The 15,008-nt window shown below is 48.8% G+C and overlaps 1 protein-coding gene across 3 annotated transcripts in view; it reads right to left on the reverse strand.

The window, feature by feature from the left end:
• Positions 1–15,008, reverse strand: part of enox1 (ecto-NOX disulfide-thiol exchanger 1) — a 140,012-nt gene that overhangs the window by 28,475 nt on the left and 96,529 nt on the right. For all 3 annotated transcript variants that reach the window (XM_057336775.1, XM_057336773.1, XM_057336772.1), the window contains 3 exons: positions 14,304–14,410; positions 6,417–6,534; positions 4,080–4,264 (listed from right to left, as the gene is read on the reverse strand). In XM_057336775.1, coding sequence (XP_057192758.1) covers positions 4,080–4,264; positions 6,417–6,534; positions 14,304–14,410 — 410 coding nt within the window. The remainder of the gene's footprint in view (positions 1–4,079; positions 4,265–6,416; positions 6,535–14,303; positions 14,411–15,008) is intronic.

Raw genomic sequence — 15,008 nt, forward strand, 5'->3', positions numbered from 1 at the left:
CGGCCGAGATGTTCAGCGGGTTCTACAGCCCGTACTTCATTGTCCCCAAGAAAGGCGGAGGGTTGCGCCCTATCTTGGATCTGGGTGTTCTGAACAGGCACCTACACAAGCTGCCTTTCAGGATGGTCACGCAGAAGCGCATCCTGGCGTCCGTCAGGCGTCAGGACTGGTTCATGGCAATCGACCTGAAGGACGCGTACTTTCATGTCTCGATCCTCCGTTGACATCGGCCGTTCCGACGGCTCGCGTTCGAGGGACGGGCATAACAGTACAGGGTCCTCCCCATCGGTCTGTCCCTGTCTCCACGAGTCTTTACGAAGGTCGTGGAAGCCGCCTTCCTTCCCCGTAGGGAAGGAGGTGTGCGGGTACTAACTATCTCGACGACTGGCTCAAGTTTTGGCACACTCTCGAGATCTGTTGTGTACACACAGGGACCTGGTGCTCCGGCACCTAGATCAGTGGGGCTACAGGTCAACTGAGAAAAGAGCAAGCTCTCCCCGGTGCAGAGCATCCTCTTTCACGGTAGGGAACTCGACTCTGTCCTCACGAGCGGCCCCGCTCACCCCCCGGGGGGGCGCGAGTCCCGCGATGATGAAGCCCGCACCCTCGCGGCCTCCCAGAGGCAGCGCGACTGACTAGCGCGCCCAGTCAGTGTTGAACTGCCTGAAGATCAGACAGTCAGTGGTCCCCCTGTAACAAGAGGCTCCTGGGATACATGGCATCCTCGGCGGGGGTGGTCCCCCTCGGGTCGATGCACATACGACCGCTCCAACACTGGCTGCAGAGTCAAGTTCCTTGGAGAGCGTGGCACACCGGCAGCAGGCGTATGGTCACACGCTTTTCTGCCGACACACCCTACCCCCCTGGTCTCCATGACCTTCTTGCGGACAGGGATCCCCTTTGGGATGCCTCCCTGCAAGGTTGGGGTGCCGTGTGCAACGGGCAAGCAGTGTCGGGGCGGTGGACGGGCCCCCGCCTGCGTTGGCATTCAACTGCCTAGAGTTGTTGGTTGTGCTACTTGCATTGAGGACTACCTCTCATGCAGGGAAGCACGTGCTGGTCCGGTCGGACAGCACAGCTGCTGTGGCGTATTCTTTTACTCACAGCAGCTAACATGACTCGCCCGACGCCTCCTCATCTGGAGTCAGCAGGTGATCAGCTCCCTGTGAGCCACACACATCCCAGGCATCCTGAACCAGACAGCCGATGCGCTCTCTCGTCAGTCGACGCCTCACGGAGAGTGGCGACTCCCTCCCCGCGCAGCCGGCTCATTTGGGGGCAGTTCGGCCAGGCACAGGTGGTCCTGTTGCCTCCCCGGACTCCACCCATTGTCCGCTTTGGTACTCCCTGTCCGAGGTACCCTCAACACGGATGCCCTTGCGCACAGCTGGCCGCGGGACAAGCGGAAGTACGCTTCCCCCCAGTGAGCCTCATTGCACAGGTCCTGTGCAAAGCCAGGGAAGAGGAGCATCAAGTGGTACTAGTTACGCCCCTTTGGCCTAACCAGGACTTGGTTCTCGGAGCTGAGGCTCTGACAACAATTTCCCCCTTGGCCGCTCCCCCTGGCGGACAGCTTCGCCAGGGGAAGGGGCACGTTACGGCATCCCAGGCAGAACCTGGGCTCCATGTCTGGACGGGACGAGGAGATCCTGAGTGACCCACCCCCGGTCCGGTTGGGACGTCACTCAGGCTAGGGCTTCGGCCACTGGGCGGCTATACGCCCATAGGTGGTGCCTCTTCTCGTCCTGGTGCTCTTCTCGGCGAGAAGACCCACGGAGTTGCTCGGTCGGGTACGAGCTGTCCTGTCCTCAAGAGAGACGGGGGAGTAACCTCTCCCCTTCCACACTGGGAATGTATGTAGCCGCTACGGCCGCTCATCATGACCCAAGTGCTGGGTAGCCTCTGGGACAGCACGACCTGGTCATTAGGTTCCTAAGGGGCGCGAGAGGGTGACCACCTTACCCGCGCTCCGTACCCTCTTGCGACCTAGGTGGCGGGCCTCAAGAGGCCCCGCCCCCTTCGAGCCTCTCGGGGTTGCCGCTCTTTCTCAGTCTTGATAAAGACGGTTTTCCGCATGGTGCTCACCTCCAAGAGGTAGGGGATCTACAAGCACCCTCCGTGTCCACAGATTGCCTAGAACTCTGGCCTGGGGATTCTCACATTATCCAGAGACCCCGCCCCGGCTACGTGCCCAAGGTTCCCACCACTCTCCCGAGAGACCAGGTGGTGAACCTGCAGGCGCTCCCCACCGGGGAGGAAGACCCAACCTATCCGCGTTGTGTCCAGTACGCGCACGGCGCCTCTACTTGGACCGGACGCAGAGCCCAGAAGCTCTGAGCAGCTCTTTGTCTGTTTCTGAGGTCAGCAGGAGGGCTGTCTCCAAACAGAGGTTGGCGCACTGGATCGTGGATGCCCTCGTAGGGCATACTGATCTCTTTTGCCCCTGCCCGTTGGGGGTGAGGCTCACCCCTCGTGGCTGGCTCAGGGCGCCTCTCTGCCAGACATCTGCAGAGCTGCGGGTTGGGCTATGCCTAACAACTCCGTGAGGTTCTAATACCTACGCGCGGAACCGGTGTCAGCTTGCATCCTGGCAAGGTGTGGGACCGGCAGCCGGTAGGGCGTACGCCTGCGGAAGCCCTTCCCCCTCCGGGGGGAGCAGTGCCGATCCCGCCTCACTTCTTTCCCCTCGGGTAAAGAACAGGCATTCCATCCATCACTAAGCACCCTTCCAGGGGACAGGCTGGGCAGAGCAGCCCTGCCCCCTTAGGCCGAGGAACAGTTGAGTTATCTCCCACATAGCTCTAACCGGACCTAGTGCTCCAGACGTGGTAACACCCCCTCCGTGGGCAGTTCCGTCTGATGTATCCTCATGAATGGTTCCCACCTTGGCAACCCATGACCTCCCCAGGTGGACTCCCACCTTGCGGTTAACTCCTGCAGTCCGCACATTCCTCCCATGAGTTCTCCGCTGATGGTGAGACCATGTGGTGTCTCCACTAATTCCTCCCTATGGTAGGTAGTGGCCTCTGCAGCGTTTTTCCCCCAGCGGGAATAATGCTTACCCAGTGGCCCGTACGGTGCCGGGCGGCTTCTCGCCATTTAGAGAATTAGGCCTCTGCCCGTGACGGCCGGCATTAGGGGGCTTCCCAACTTTTTGTGGAAAGCTCTGGGTCTCCCTTCCTCTCCACTGGAGGGTCATAATTTCGCGTTAGCGTCTTCATCTGACTCGCCCAGGCCAGTCAACGTTGCTCCGCAGAGATTGTGACGTGGCTCTGTGCTGTGGCGTTTTCCATAGGAACCCCATTCTGTCGGTTCGACACAACACACGTTGTGTCCCTCATGCTACAACACTGGCCGCCCACCCCAGCGGTCGGGGAGGATGCTTTAGGCTCCTCAGACCAAAGGTGAATGAATGAGCACGCCGGCTTCCCTCTTATACCCGGACATCCGGGGAGGAGCCCGGCATGCAAATTTCATTCGCCAATTTTCATTGACCTTTTCTAAATACTCAGAAGATGATAGGTTCTCAAGACAAACCCATTCTGTCGGTTCGACACAACGTCTCGTTCCCTCCATCAGGGAACCGAGGTTACATCCGTAACCAAGACGTTCTCTACAATTCAATGTTATGGATTTAATGGCACGTTTTGGCAGAAGCTTGTTTAAAAATATCAGGAGCAACGCATTATACATTTCTATGTATTTTTAGCTTTGTTTTATTACAATTCAGTTGCATGGACAGCATGTCAGGGGTGTCAAAGTCAGTTGCTGGAGGGCCACAGCTCTGCACAGTTTAGCTGCAATCCTAATTAAACACACCTGATTCGGTTATTCAAGATCTTCAATATTACTAGGAACTTCCAAGCATGTGTGGTTGGAGCTAAACTCTGCTGGACACTGGCCCTCCAGGAAGTGAGTTTTGAAGGAAGTGAGCTTCACAGTCATAAACAGGAAAGCAGGAAAGATTTCTTTTTTATACAATTATGCATTATTACTTTATTAATTTTTACCCAGGGAGTGTGTGTTGCTATAAAAAGCTTAGTGAAATTTAAGAACATGCATCGTGATGTGTGTATTACCTGCTGCATGTTCTGCATGGTCTGCTGCAGGAAGTGCAGTTGCTGCTCTTGGGTGTGGTCCTCCTCTGTGCGGTAAGTCTTTCCCTGCTCCTTCTTTAGCAACTCCACCTCATTCCTGTAGGTGTCCAGCTGCCAGCGCAGACTGTCGTTTTCTTCCCGCAGAGCACACGACTGTGCAGACAGGACTGCTCTCACACAGAGAGTAACAGAGACAGGACATGAGTTTGGAAGATTACTTCAGAGAAAAGGTCTAGCATCATTTATTTGCAGAATTTGTTTGGGGCCAAATGTACAATGCCGCAAAACTGTAGTATTGTGTAAAAATTCTAATAACCGTCTAATTTTACAGGGGCTTTTCTCAGACTGTCTTACTTTTCAAGAATGTTTTGACACATCAAAGCTTGTGAGGTCATATTTTTTTAATTATGTGAAAATATTTTTACTTCATCCCAACTACATGCAACATAGACAGCATCAATGGTTAACTTTTTTTTGTTGATGGTTAATATTATGTTATATATATTTGTTTACCTTAAATCTCAATTATGAAAAAAATGCATTTTTTTTCTCAAAAAAAAATCATAAGAGTTAAAAGGAAACATGTTTACCCTGCATAAATATAAATGTCTGAGGTTCAAAAAACAATAAATCCCATATTTTAGTTAATATTGCAAAAGGGCCACACAAGGGTTAAATCAAAGTTTAAGATCATTCTTAAGAGCATTTTTGAAAAGTTTTACACATATGATATCTTATAATGGTGATAATAATGGTCAATAGTGTGGCTTACAGCATGTGTACAAATATTTTTTAGTTGCATGTCTGTCCCTCCAGTACTGTGGGTAGATCATCGTTGTCTATCTGCCTAGAATAACACCACCTTAGCTCAACTGGTGGGAAACTGTTTAACCAACCTGGCCACCTTCAGTGCTCTTTAATGTTATTTCCTGCAGGGTTTATAACATTCAGGGGCATCTTTATTCTAACATGCAGCATAGAAGACAAGCTCTAAAAATATGCCGTCTGGCTGAATAATACATATGTGACATTCATTCTAGAAGGCTTTACAGTAAGCAAGTGTTTTGGATTTCTAGCTGAAATTGATGGTGAAGTTTTCTTAACAACTTGGTCGCTGCTCTGAGTCTCTGCTGTGTCAACAGAGAATCTCAACTGTTAGATATTCCATCCTGCCATTGAAAATACTTGTTTTATTGAGCCAAAGCTAGTGTGCTGTGACAGGTCATGAAATATCGCTGAGCCTAGACTCCCCTGACATTTTCCTCTGCTGTTCTCCGCAATATCATTCATAATCACATTTGCTGTGGGATACACACCGGAGTAAGGGTATAATCATTCATGTTGAAATGATGTCTAACTCAAGGTTATCTGAAAGATGTAATATCTCAGTTTGAAGTAAACCTTACAAAATACTTAAATAATTGTCATGGGGGTGGTAACTTGATTAAATACTTGTCTAAAGCAAATTAATATTTTTTTCTGAAAACAAGGAATATTTCATAATTCTCATTTAGTCACTACATTAAGGCCACCTTACCAGTTTGGGATGGTCATATCTCAGGTTAAAATGTATTTGTCACCACAGAAACTAATTACAATCTTATCTCCTAGACTATTTGTTTACAGTAAGTATTACAGTAGATTACAAGTATTACAAGATATACAATACACATCACTTATTAGCACTTCTAAAAAAAGTGCATCACATTGAAAAAACAGCAGTAATACAATTTACTGTTTTCCAATATCAGTGTTCTATATTTTCTATATATTGTCTTTTTTAAACTGACATCACTCTATAAAGCATATTAAAAACAAAATTGAAATAAAATTACATTTTACTGATGGACAACTTGTGGCCTGACTGATAAAACTAAATTTAGATACAAAGTAAATAAAGGTTGTAAAAGGGGGCTGCACATTCATGATGGTTCTACAGGACTGTGCAGACTTTATTTGCCTCTCTCATTGACGATACATTGTGTCAGGTAACATTTTTCAAACAGCTCCCTACGCTATAAGTGCTCTCCATCAGCCGCCACGAACGTTCTATTTTGAGGACCGTACAACACAGATCAACGTAAGTCCATAAATGACAAATAAATATAATTAAAAGTGCCATAGTTCCCGGTTTATTTAAAACTCAAATTTCCAAGTTTAATTAGATTATTTGTATTATATCTCTTAGAATCACAGGATTACATCAATTATTTCTCTTTACTACCTTAACAATTAACAAATAATACAGATTAGTTTTCTTGTCTATCACTGTCCTCAATGTTCTAATTAATCATAATTATCAGCTGAGCTGAACACTACCTGTGTCCTCCATTCTGATCTTCTTGCAAGGGTTTTCTTCCAAGTCTTCATCTGACATCTCCATTTCCTCTTCTCTTCGTATACCCATGATCTCTTCACTGTGAGCATTTCTCAACTCCTGATGGAGTATAATACACAAATCAAACACACATATTCCATTACTGTCTTCTGTCCAAGATCTTGAATGATTCAAGATACTATTTGCCACAACATTTCTTCTCCTGTGTGTCAAAAAGGCACAATTCCATTTATTGTACAAATGTGGCAGTAACGTATGACAATCACGTATTCCATCTAATATATTCAAATACGTACAGCTGCAGAATACAAAATTCACATATAAATGAAGTATTTTTCCACAGTTCTAGTCTTGTTATTTTCCAGAATCTAACCTGGGCGCTTCTGACAGGATGAAAAAACACGCAATGAATTGGCAAGCGCAAGGCCCTGGTGATTGATTCCTTAAGTTAAAAACACAACCCCTAGGGGAAACCGAGGCTCTGTCGTCTCAGTGCTGTGCAATAGCAAAAGTTCATTTGACTAGGTCTGAAAATGGAGCGTAAAAATCACATTACAGGAACTTCCAAGCCCACTGATCCTCTGATAGCCATTATAGGGATCAGCACAAAGGACGTTTAATGCCACCACTGTGAAATCTTGGAGATCTGACTCTATAAATGTGCTTAGCGATGCCACAGTCAAGGCAAGGGGGGGAGGGCACATTTGAGCTTGACTTATCTGTGAATGATTTTTTTTGTAGCACTGTGTTGCCTAATATTTCGACCGCATGCTTCTTTAAAGCTCTACTATCAGTGGAACTCAGTTCCCTCTATTAATTCTACAACTTATGTATGTATCATATTAACAGGGTTCCCACATTTGACCAATGACTTCCATGACTTTTACATTCCTTTGTAATTGCAGGATAAGGTTATTTAAAGTATTTTTATAGAGATTATACCTATATTTTATAGCCAATAAAACATGGGAGACAAGGCCATGACAAACTTTCTAAGTAATTCCAGAAAAGTAACTCCAGCCATTCAAAGGCTTCTTGTACTAGCAAATGTCCGGCATTGTATAATATGTGTGTTTGGTGCTAATATAAAATTATATTTTGGTTAATCCAAACAAATGAATAGAAGAAAAGTACATTGTGAGAGATTCAGGCATGAGTAAGCTATGTATTGAAGTATACAAAGACTCAAAATCAAGTGATTTTTTTACAGAAAGGTGAGGTTAGGGCAGGTCACATTTATATTTATTTATTTTGCAGACAATTTTATCCAAAGTGACAAAAGTATAGAATAGCTACCAAGCCAAATGCTTGGAAGCATATAATCACTGTTAGGCAAAACATTTCTTGATATTTTTGTATGCTATTCTTCATATATTTATAAATTACTTTGTACTTTATAATTGTTTAGCTGTTTACATTTTGCTTTGAAGCCATTCAATAGTTTCCAACTTAATAGCAGTTCCAGGTGTTGTAGCTTACATGGTGGTAGGTTTTGTTCAATAAGTTTTCACTTTTCTTATAGCAAAGATATGCCTCTAAAGAAACACTTTTCAATACATAGCCTATTCACTGGAGCAAAGAGAGTGACAACTAGCCATAGTCTCCTCTCCTATATTATATTAACTAGAAAACGTCTCAGTTACGTTTGTAACCTCGGTTCTCTGATGGAGGGAACGAGACGTTGTGTCGAACCGACAGATGGGGTTCGTCCTTGAGAACCAATCACTTCCGACTTCTTAGAAAAGGCCAATGAAAATTGGCGAATGAAATTTGCATGCCGGACTCCGCCCCCGGATATCCGGGTATAAAAGGGAGACGGCGTGCCTCATTCATTCACCTTAGTTCTGAGGAGCCTGAGACCTCTCACGACTGCTGCAGTGGACAGCACGTGTTGTGGCAAGAGGACACAACGTCTCGTTCCCTCCATCAGGGAACCGAGGTTACAAACGTAACCGAGACGTTCCCTTTCTGTCGGTCTCTCGACGTTGTGTCGAACCGACAGATGGGGTTCCAATGGAAAACGCCATAACACTGTGCCCTATCACAATCTCAACGAAGCGACGGTGACTGGCCTGGGCGTGTCAGCCGTGACGCTACCGCGAAATTGTAACCTACCAGTGGGTAGGTAGGGGGTCCCAGAGCTTTCTTGAAAGGTGGGAAGGCCCCTACCTTCGGCCTCACAGGCGGCGGCCTTGTTCTCTAACAGCGAGAAGCCGCCCGGAACCGTAAGGCCACTGGGTAAGCGCTACTTCCTCAAGCGGGGGATGCGCTACAGAGACCACTTCCTACCACAGGGAGGAGACTAGTGGAGATACCAACATGATCTCACCGATGGAGGAGAACTCATGGGAAGAGAGCTCTCACCCAGTGGGCGTAGGCGAACTAGGACAGGTACGCCAAGTGACAGCGTCCATGATCCAATGCGCCAATCTCTGTTTGAGACAGCCCTCCCTGCTGATCTCCAAAACAGACAAGAGCTGCTCAGAGCTTCTGCGGCTCTGCGTGCGGTCCAAGCAGAGGTGCAATGCACATACTGGACACAACACGGATGGGGTTGGGTCTTCCTCCCTGGTGGGGAGCGCCTGTAAGTTCACCACCTGGTGTCTCGGGGGAGTGGTGGGAACTTTGGGCACGTAGCCGGGCCGGGGTCTCAGGATAGTGTGAGAATAACCGGGCCCGAGTTCTAGGCAATCTGTGGACACGGAGAATGCTTGTAGGTCCGCTACCCTCTTGAGCGTCCTCCCGAGAGCCGTCTTCATCGTGAAGTGAGAAAGAGCGGCATCTCCGAGGGGCTCCAGGACCGCATCAAGGTCGTAAGAGGGTACGGAGCGTGGGTGAGGTGGTAGCCTTCCCGCGCCCCTTAGGAACCAAATGATCAGGTTGTGCTGTCCTAGAGACTACCAGCAACTGGGTCGTGATGAGCAGCAACAGCGGCTACATACACGTTCAGTGTGGAAGGGGAGAGATTATTCTCGAGTCTCTGGAAGGACCGCACCCACTTGATCAAGCAACTCCGCGGGTCTTCTCTTCGAGAAGAGCACCAGGATGAGAAGAGGCACCACTATAGGCGTATCGTCACCTAGTGGCCAGGGCCCTAGCCTGAGTAGTGATCTTAACCGCCGCAGGGGTTAGGCCACTCAGGATCTCCTCGTTCCATCCAGGGGCCAGACATGGAGGTTCCAGAGGTCTAGCCCGTGATGCCATAACATGCCCTTCCCCTGGGAAAGCAGGTCCTTCGTCAGGGGAATCGGCCAGGGGGGAGCTGTCGTCAAGAGCATTAGCTCCGAGAACCAAGTCCGGTTGGGCCAGTATGGCGCAACTAGTACACTTGATGCTCCTCTTCCCTGGCCTTGCACAGAGTCTGTGCAATGAGGCTCACTGGGGGAAAGACGTACTTCCGCTTGTCCCGCGGCCAGCTGTGCGCTAGAGCCTCCGTGCCGAGGCAGGGAGTACCTTACCGGCAATGGGTGGTGTCCAGGGAGGCGAAGGGGTCTACCTGAGCCCGCCCGGACTGTCCCCAATGAGCTGGCTACGCAGGGGTGGAGTCGCCACTCTCCGCGAGGCATCAACTGACGAGAAAGGACATCGGCTGTCTGGTTCAGGTCACCTGGGATATGTGTGGCCCTGCGGACTCCACAGGAGTAGTCGTCGGGCGAGTCGTCTTAGCTGCCATAAGCGAACGCCACCCTGGCGGTTAAAAACGCTACGGCAGTTGTGCAGTCCAACCGGACCAGCACGTGCTTGCTCTGCACGAGAGGTTGTAACCCCTTCAGTGCGGGTAGCACATCCAACAACTCTAGGCAATTGATATGCCTGCGCAGGCGGGGGCCCGTCCATCGCCCCGACACTGCATGCCCGTTGCACACGGCACCCCAACCCTGCAGGGAGGCGTCTGTCGACCCTGACGCGTCTCGCCTGCCCGAGAGGGACCCCCGAAAAGGTCATTGAAGACCAAGGGGTTAGGGTGCGTCGGCAGAAAAGCGTAATCACCATCCGCCTGCTGCCGGTGTGCCACGCTCTCCAGGGAACTCGACTCTGTAGCCAGTGTTGGAGCAGTCTCATGTGCATCAACCTGAGGGGTATCACCACCATCGAGGATGCCATGTACCCAGGAGCCTCCTCCCGCTGACTGCTTGAAATATTCCAGGCAGTTCAACACTGACTGAGCGCAGTCGTGCTGTAATGGAGACAGAATTGAGTTCCATACCAAAAAAGGAGTATGCTCTGCACAGAGGAGAACTTGCTCCTTTTCGGTTGACCTGTGGTCCCAATCGATCTAGGTGCCGAAGCACTAGGTCCCTGTGTGTACATAACAGATCTCACGAGTGTGTCAAATGAGCCAATCGTCGAGATAGTTTAGTACCCGCACACCTCTCTCCCAGAGGGGAGTGAGGGCGGCTTCCACGATCTTCGTGAAGACTCGTGGAGACAGGGACAGACCGAAGGGGAGGACTCTGTAATAATATGCCTGACCCTCGAAAGCGAACCGTAGGAACGGGCGATGACGAGGGAGAAAGAGACATGAGAGTAAGCGTCCTTCAGGTTGATTGCCATGAATCCATCTTGACATCTGACAGATGCCAGGATGCGCTTCTGCGTGAGCATCCTGAACGGCAGCTTGAGTAGGTGCCTGTTCAGGGTACGCAGATCTAGCGACCCCCGCTCTTTTGGGGACGATGAAGTACGGGCTGCCGGTTGAACATCTCGGCTAGAGGGACGAGCACGATCGCTTCCTCACCAGAGGGGTGGCGATCTCGGCCCGAAGCACGGGGCATCCTTGCCTCTGCTGAGGTTAAGAGGATGCCCCGAAACTTGGGCGGGCGTCCGGGGAGTTGGATCGCGTAGCCGAGGCGGACCGTATCCCGTAGTCACCGTGACGGTTTGGGAAGCTCTTGTCAGGCTCCCAGGGACCGACAGGGAGGCTAGGGGTACGTTCTGCTTCATCGACCTGCCGGGGGTGGTTCGATGGCTGGCAGTACGGATCCCTCGCCGTGGGGGGGACCCCGGGGAGGAGATCGGCTCTGCAGTTTTACCTGTCTGGCGAAGATGTAGCACAAAGCACCGTCGATTGAGAGTGCTTAGGCTGCTGATTATCCTCGACATTGGGTCTCGCCGTGACGCAACGTCGAGTTGCCGAACACCGTCGTGTAGAGGGTGAGAGCGGCTGTGATAAATGCCCAGAGAGGAAGAAAACTTTTAGAAAGGTATTCTCGAACTCCATGGGGTCTTCCCATGAGGGCCGCATTGGCTTTCGCCGCGGCTGCAGATGGGGTGGTGGTCTCCTCTTCGATGTCTCGAAGAGGACGAGGGCTGCTGGGAAGCAGACGGTGCATGGGATCTTGGCGGCCAGAGGGCAGTCGAGTCGCGGCTGGGGAGGACATACGTGATATCCTCTGTCTGCTCCCTAACTGTCGAACTCGACAGTATCACCAAACAGCCCCCCCTTGCGAGATGGGTGCATCGAGAAAGCGGACTTTCTCAGAGTTACTCACCTGTGCAAGGTTCAGCCAGAGGTGTCTCTCCTGGACCACAAGTGTGGACATCGTCCGACCCAGGGCCCGCGCGATCACCGCCGAAGGGGGCGTTCCAGGTCGTACTAGGTTCCTCATGCACTTCCGGGAGAACACGGAACTGAGGGCGAGTGCGGCTTGGAGCCACTCTGAAGCCCGATGTACCGTGTATCCAGCCGCGAGCGTTGGGAGAGGCAGTGCGGTGCACCGCAACCCAATGCCGGCGGCCCGGGAAAGCATGGCTGACATTACGACATCCGCTTCTTCCTGATCTCTACCCCCCGAGGGAGGGAGCTTCAAGGAATCGTCGGAGTCTGATGCCAGTAAGTCACCCTCCGATGCTGCAACAGACATCTCATCATCACGTACCGTGTCCGATACGTGATTGAGGAATAAGACGGCGGACTGTCTTTTGGGGAACGGTCAGACGAGCAAGGCGAGGTGCGAACGGTCCGCGAGCCAATGGCTGACGGATTAGCGCTCACAGTAATCCTCATATCACCCTCGCTGCTCGCCGTAGCGGGCGGCAGGGCCGTAGTCCTGCCGTCACGGAACGGGAAGCAGACGAGGTGGTGGCTGAGTCCCGTGGGAACACAGCCACCCATGACGCAACGTCTGAATCGTCAGCCGCCCGCAGTGCGGGCAGGACGTATCCACAACATCTGCCCCAGCGTACTGGAAGCAGACATCGTGTCCGTCCCCCTCCTCGATGAGTGTGTTGCACCCAAGAGAACAGCGGGACATGCCACGCTGGAGAAATTTGCTCTTTTAGAGAAAAAAACTGGAACACTTCTGGAACCGCCGAGACGCCCAGGGGAAGTAGCTGCAGGAAGGGACAGTCCGCTGCACCACGTCGTAGAGCCGGCAGTCTTGTAGCGAAGTCTGTTGATCATGAGCGAAGGCTCCGAAGAACAAAAGGTGAATGAATGAGGCACGCCGTCTCCCTTTTATACCGGGATATCCGGGGGCGGAGTCCGGCATGCAAATTTCATTCACCAATTTTCATTGGCCTTTTCTAAGAAGTCGGAAGTGATTGGTTCTCAAGGACGAACCCCATCTGTCGGTTCGACACAACGTCGAGAGACCGACAGAAAGGGAACCTAATTTTCTTTGATATGAAGATGTTTTTATTAATGTCTATGATCTTGCTTTTAAAAATGCCCTGATTTTCCATGTTTCTTTGAAGTGTGGGATTCCTGTATTTAACTTTGATTATTGATAAAAAAGTAAAACAGATTAATCTTTCTAAATCTACAAACAGTTGTAATAATGTTAACATAAACTAACAATGAAAAATTCTTATAAAGCATTTATTCATCTTATTTAAAGTTGACTAGACTAATTATTATAAAGTGTAACTGAAACTGTAAAGTCTTACCAAAAATGATTGTATTCACTAAAATACTTTTCATAGCAGTGGCATACCAACTACTTCTTACTTCTCACTTCTTACAGCACGAAAAAATGTTATCACATCAAATCTTACCTCGAGGCGACTGTGAACTGAAATGGAATCCTTTTATAGACTTGCCTTTAAACAATTAGTCAATACAGTCTACATATATTTCTGCATTTACATTTCGTCATTGCATCACTGCATGTGATTTAAAGTCATTGAGAAAGTGATATGGAGGAAAGACTGAAGCTCCATCACCAGTGGCAGATTTTTACATTTTAGATAATGCATAGAGAATGCTGTTCGCACTAAAATGAATTTTGCATAATGGTGATGTTGGGGATATATGAAAATGGACATTTTCAGAAGGTACATTATACATCAAGGATTTACATGGAAATATCCACATATGCATATTATAAGTAAACATCCAAATCCATTTTTTCCTCATAGTGACCTAGTTCAAAATTGAAGAGTAATTAACAATTAATTCTAGCTAATCACTGATGAGAATCATTATAATCCTGCTAGCATCTGTTGCCATGGAAACAGTGATTCTTAGTAGGTGGCAATTTCAAGGAGAGCTTTGCTGCCTGAAAGAGCAAAAGCTAGCAATCTGGTACATTTTGCAGTTGAGGTCTGTTCAATGAAAAGCCACAAGATACACAGCCATATAAACAGCTGCCGTGTCAGTGTACCGTGCAGAGCAGGGGTCTCAAACTTAAATCACTGGGGACCACCATGTGGTGTTCTCTACTGGGTTTCAGTTGAACAATTTTTCCAAGCATGAATTTTAAGTACATACTACAAAGTTACTGACTTTGTTAAAGAGTTGAAAGTCAACTTGCAAGCCAGATTTAAGGATATAAATCTTTAGAGGCAAACTTGGCCCTTGGGTGTGCAGTTTGAGACCCCCGATTGTAGTCAGCATGTCAAGAGGGGAGGAGAAATACAGTACCAACCTCGCACTGCTTTCGCCAAATGTCTATGTTCTTGCGCTGTGCTTTTGAGAAATGGTCCCATGCCTTTTGTCTGGTGGCAGCGGTGAACACAGCCGTAATCTGCTCAACTTTGGTGGGTAAGGAAGTCAGACAAGACAAGCCATTTATGTAGAGCTTTGCAACTGAGCCAGCTAAAGTCAGACACATCAGGAACCTCACAACACTTCACAGAGAGGGCCCTGATAGTGTCTGTTGTACTTACATCTCATAAGCTGTTGATTCAATTCCATAGGACTGAGGGAGGCAACAGTCTACAATTTGCTAAGTAACAGCATTATTTGATATCAAACGCTGGTTGGAGACAGCTCAAAATGCATGAATTTTTATTTCTCTCTTTTCTGGTTCTCAAACTAGAATGACTAGTCATGGAAAGTTATAACCCTTTCACATATTTATGTTCTGCCAAACAGCCCTGATGTTTTCTTTTCATTAAGCTTAATGTACATTTTTGTATAATGTTATCTAGTAATGTTCATGTACAATGAAAATAGGACTTCAGGACCATTTGATAAACATAATACCTGTGTGCAATGAAATGTGAGACTCTCTGAAGAAGTTCTGATAAAACATTAACATTAATTTATAATAAGTGTTTCTGTCTTCATCTCACTTCAATTACACATCTTGCAGTTATACTTCAGTGTATGCAAATGCGTATTCAATCCA

This window comes from Triplophysa rosa, linkage group LG6 (assembly GCF_024868665.1).
Source record: "Triplophysa rosa linkage group LG6, Trosa_1v2, whole genome shotgun sequence".
Classification (NCBI taxonomy): domain Eukaryota; kingdom Metazoa; phylum Chordata; class Actinopteri; order Cypriniformes; family Nemacheilidae; genus Triplophysa; species Triplophysa rosa.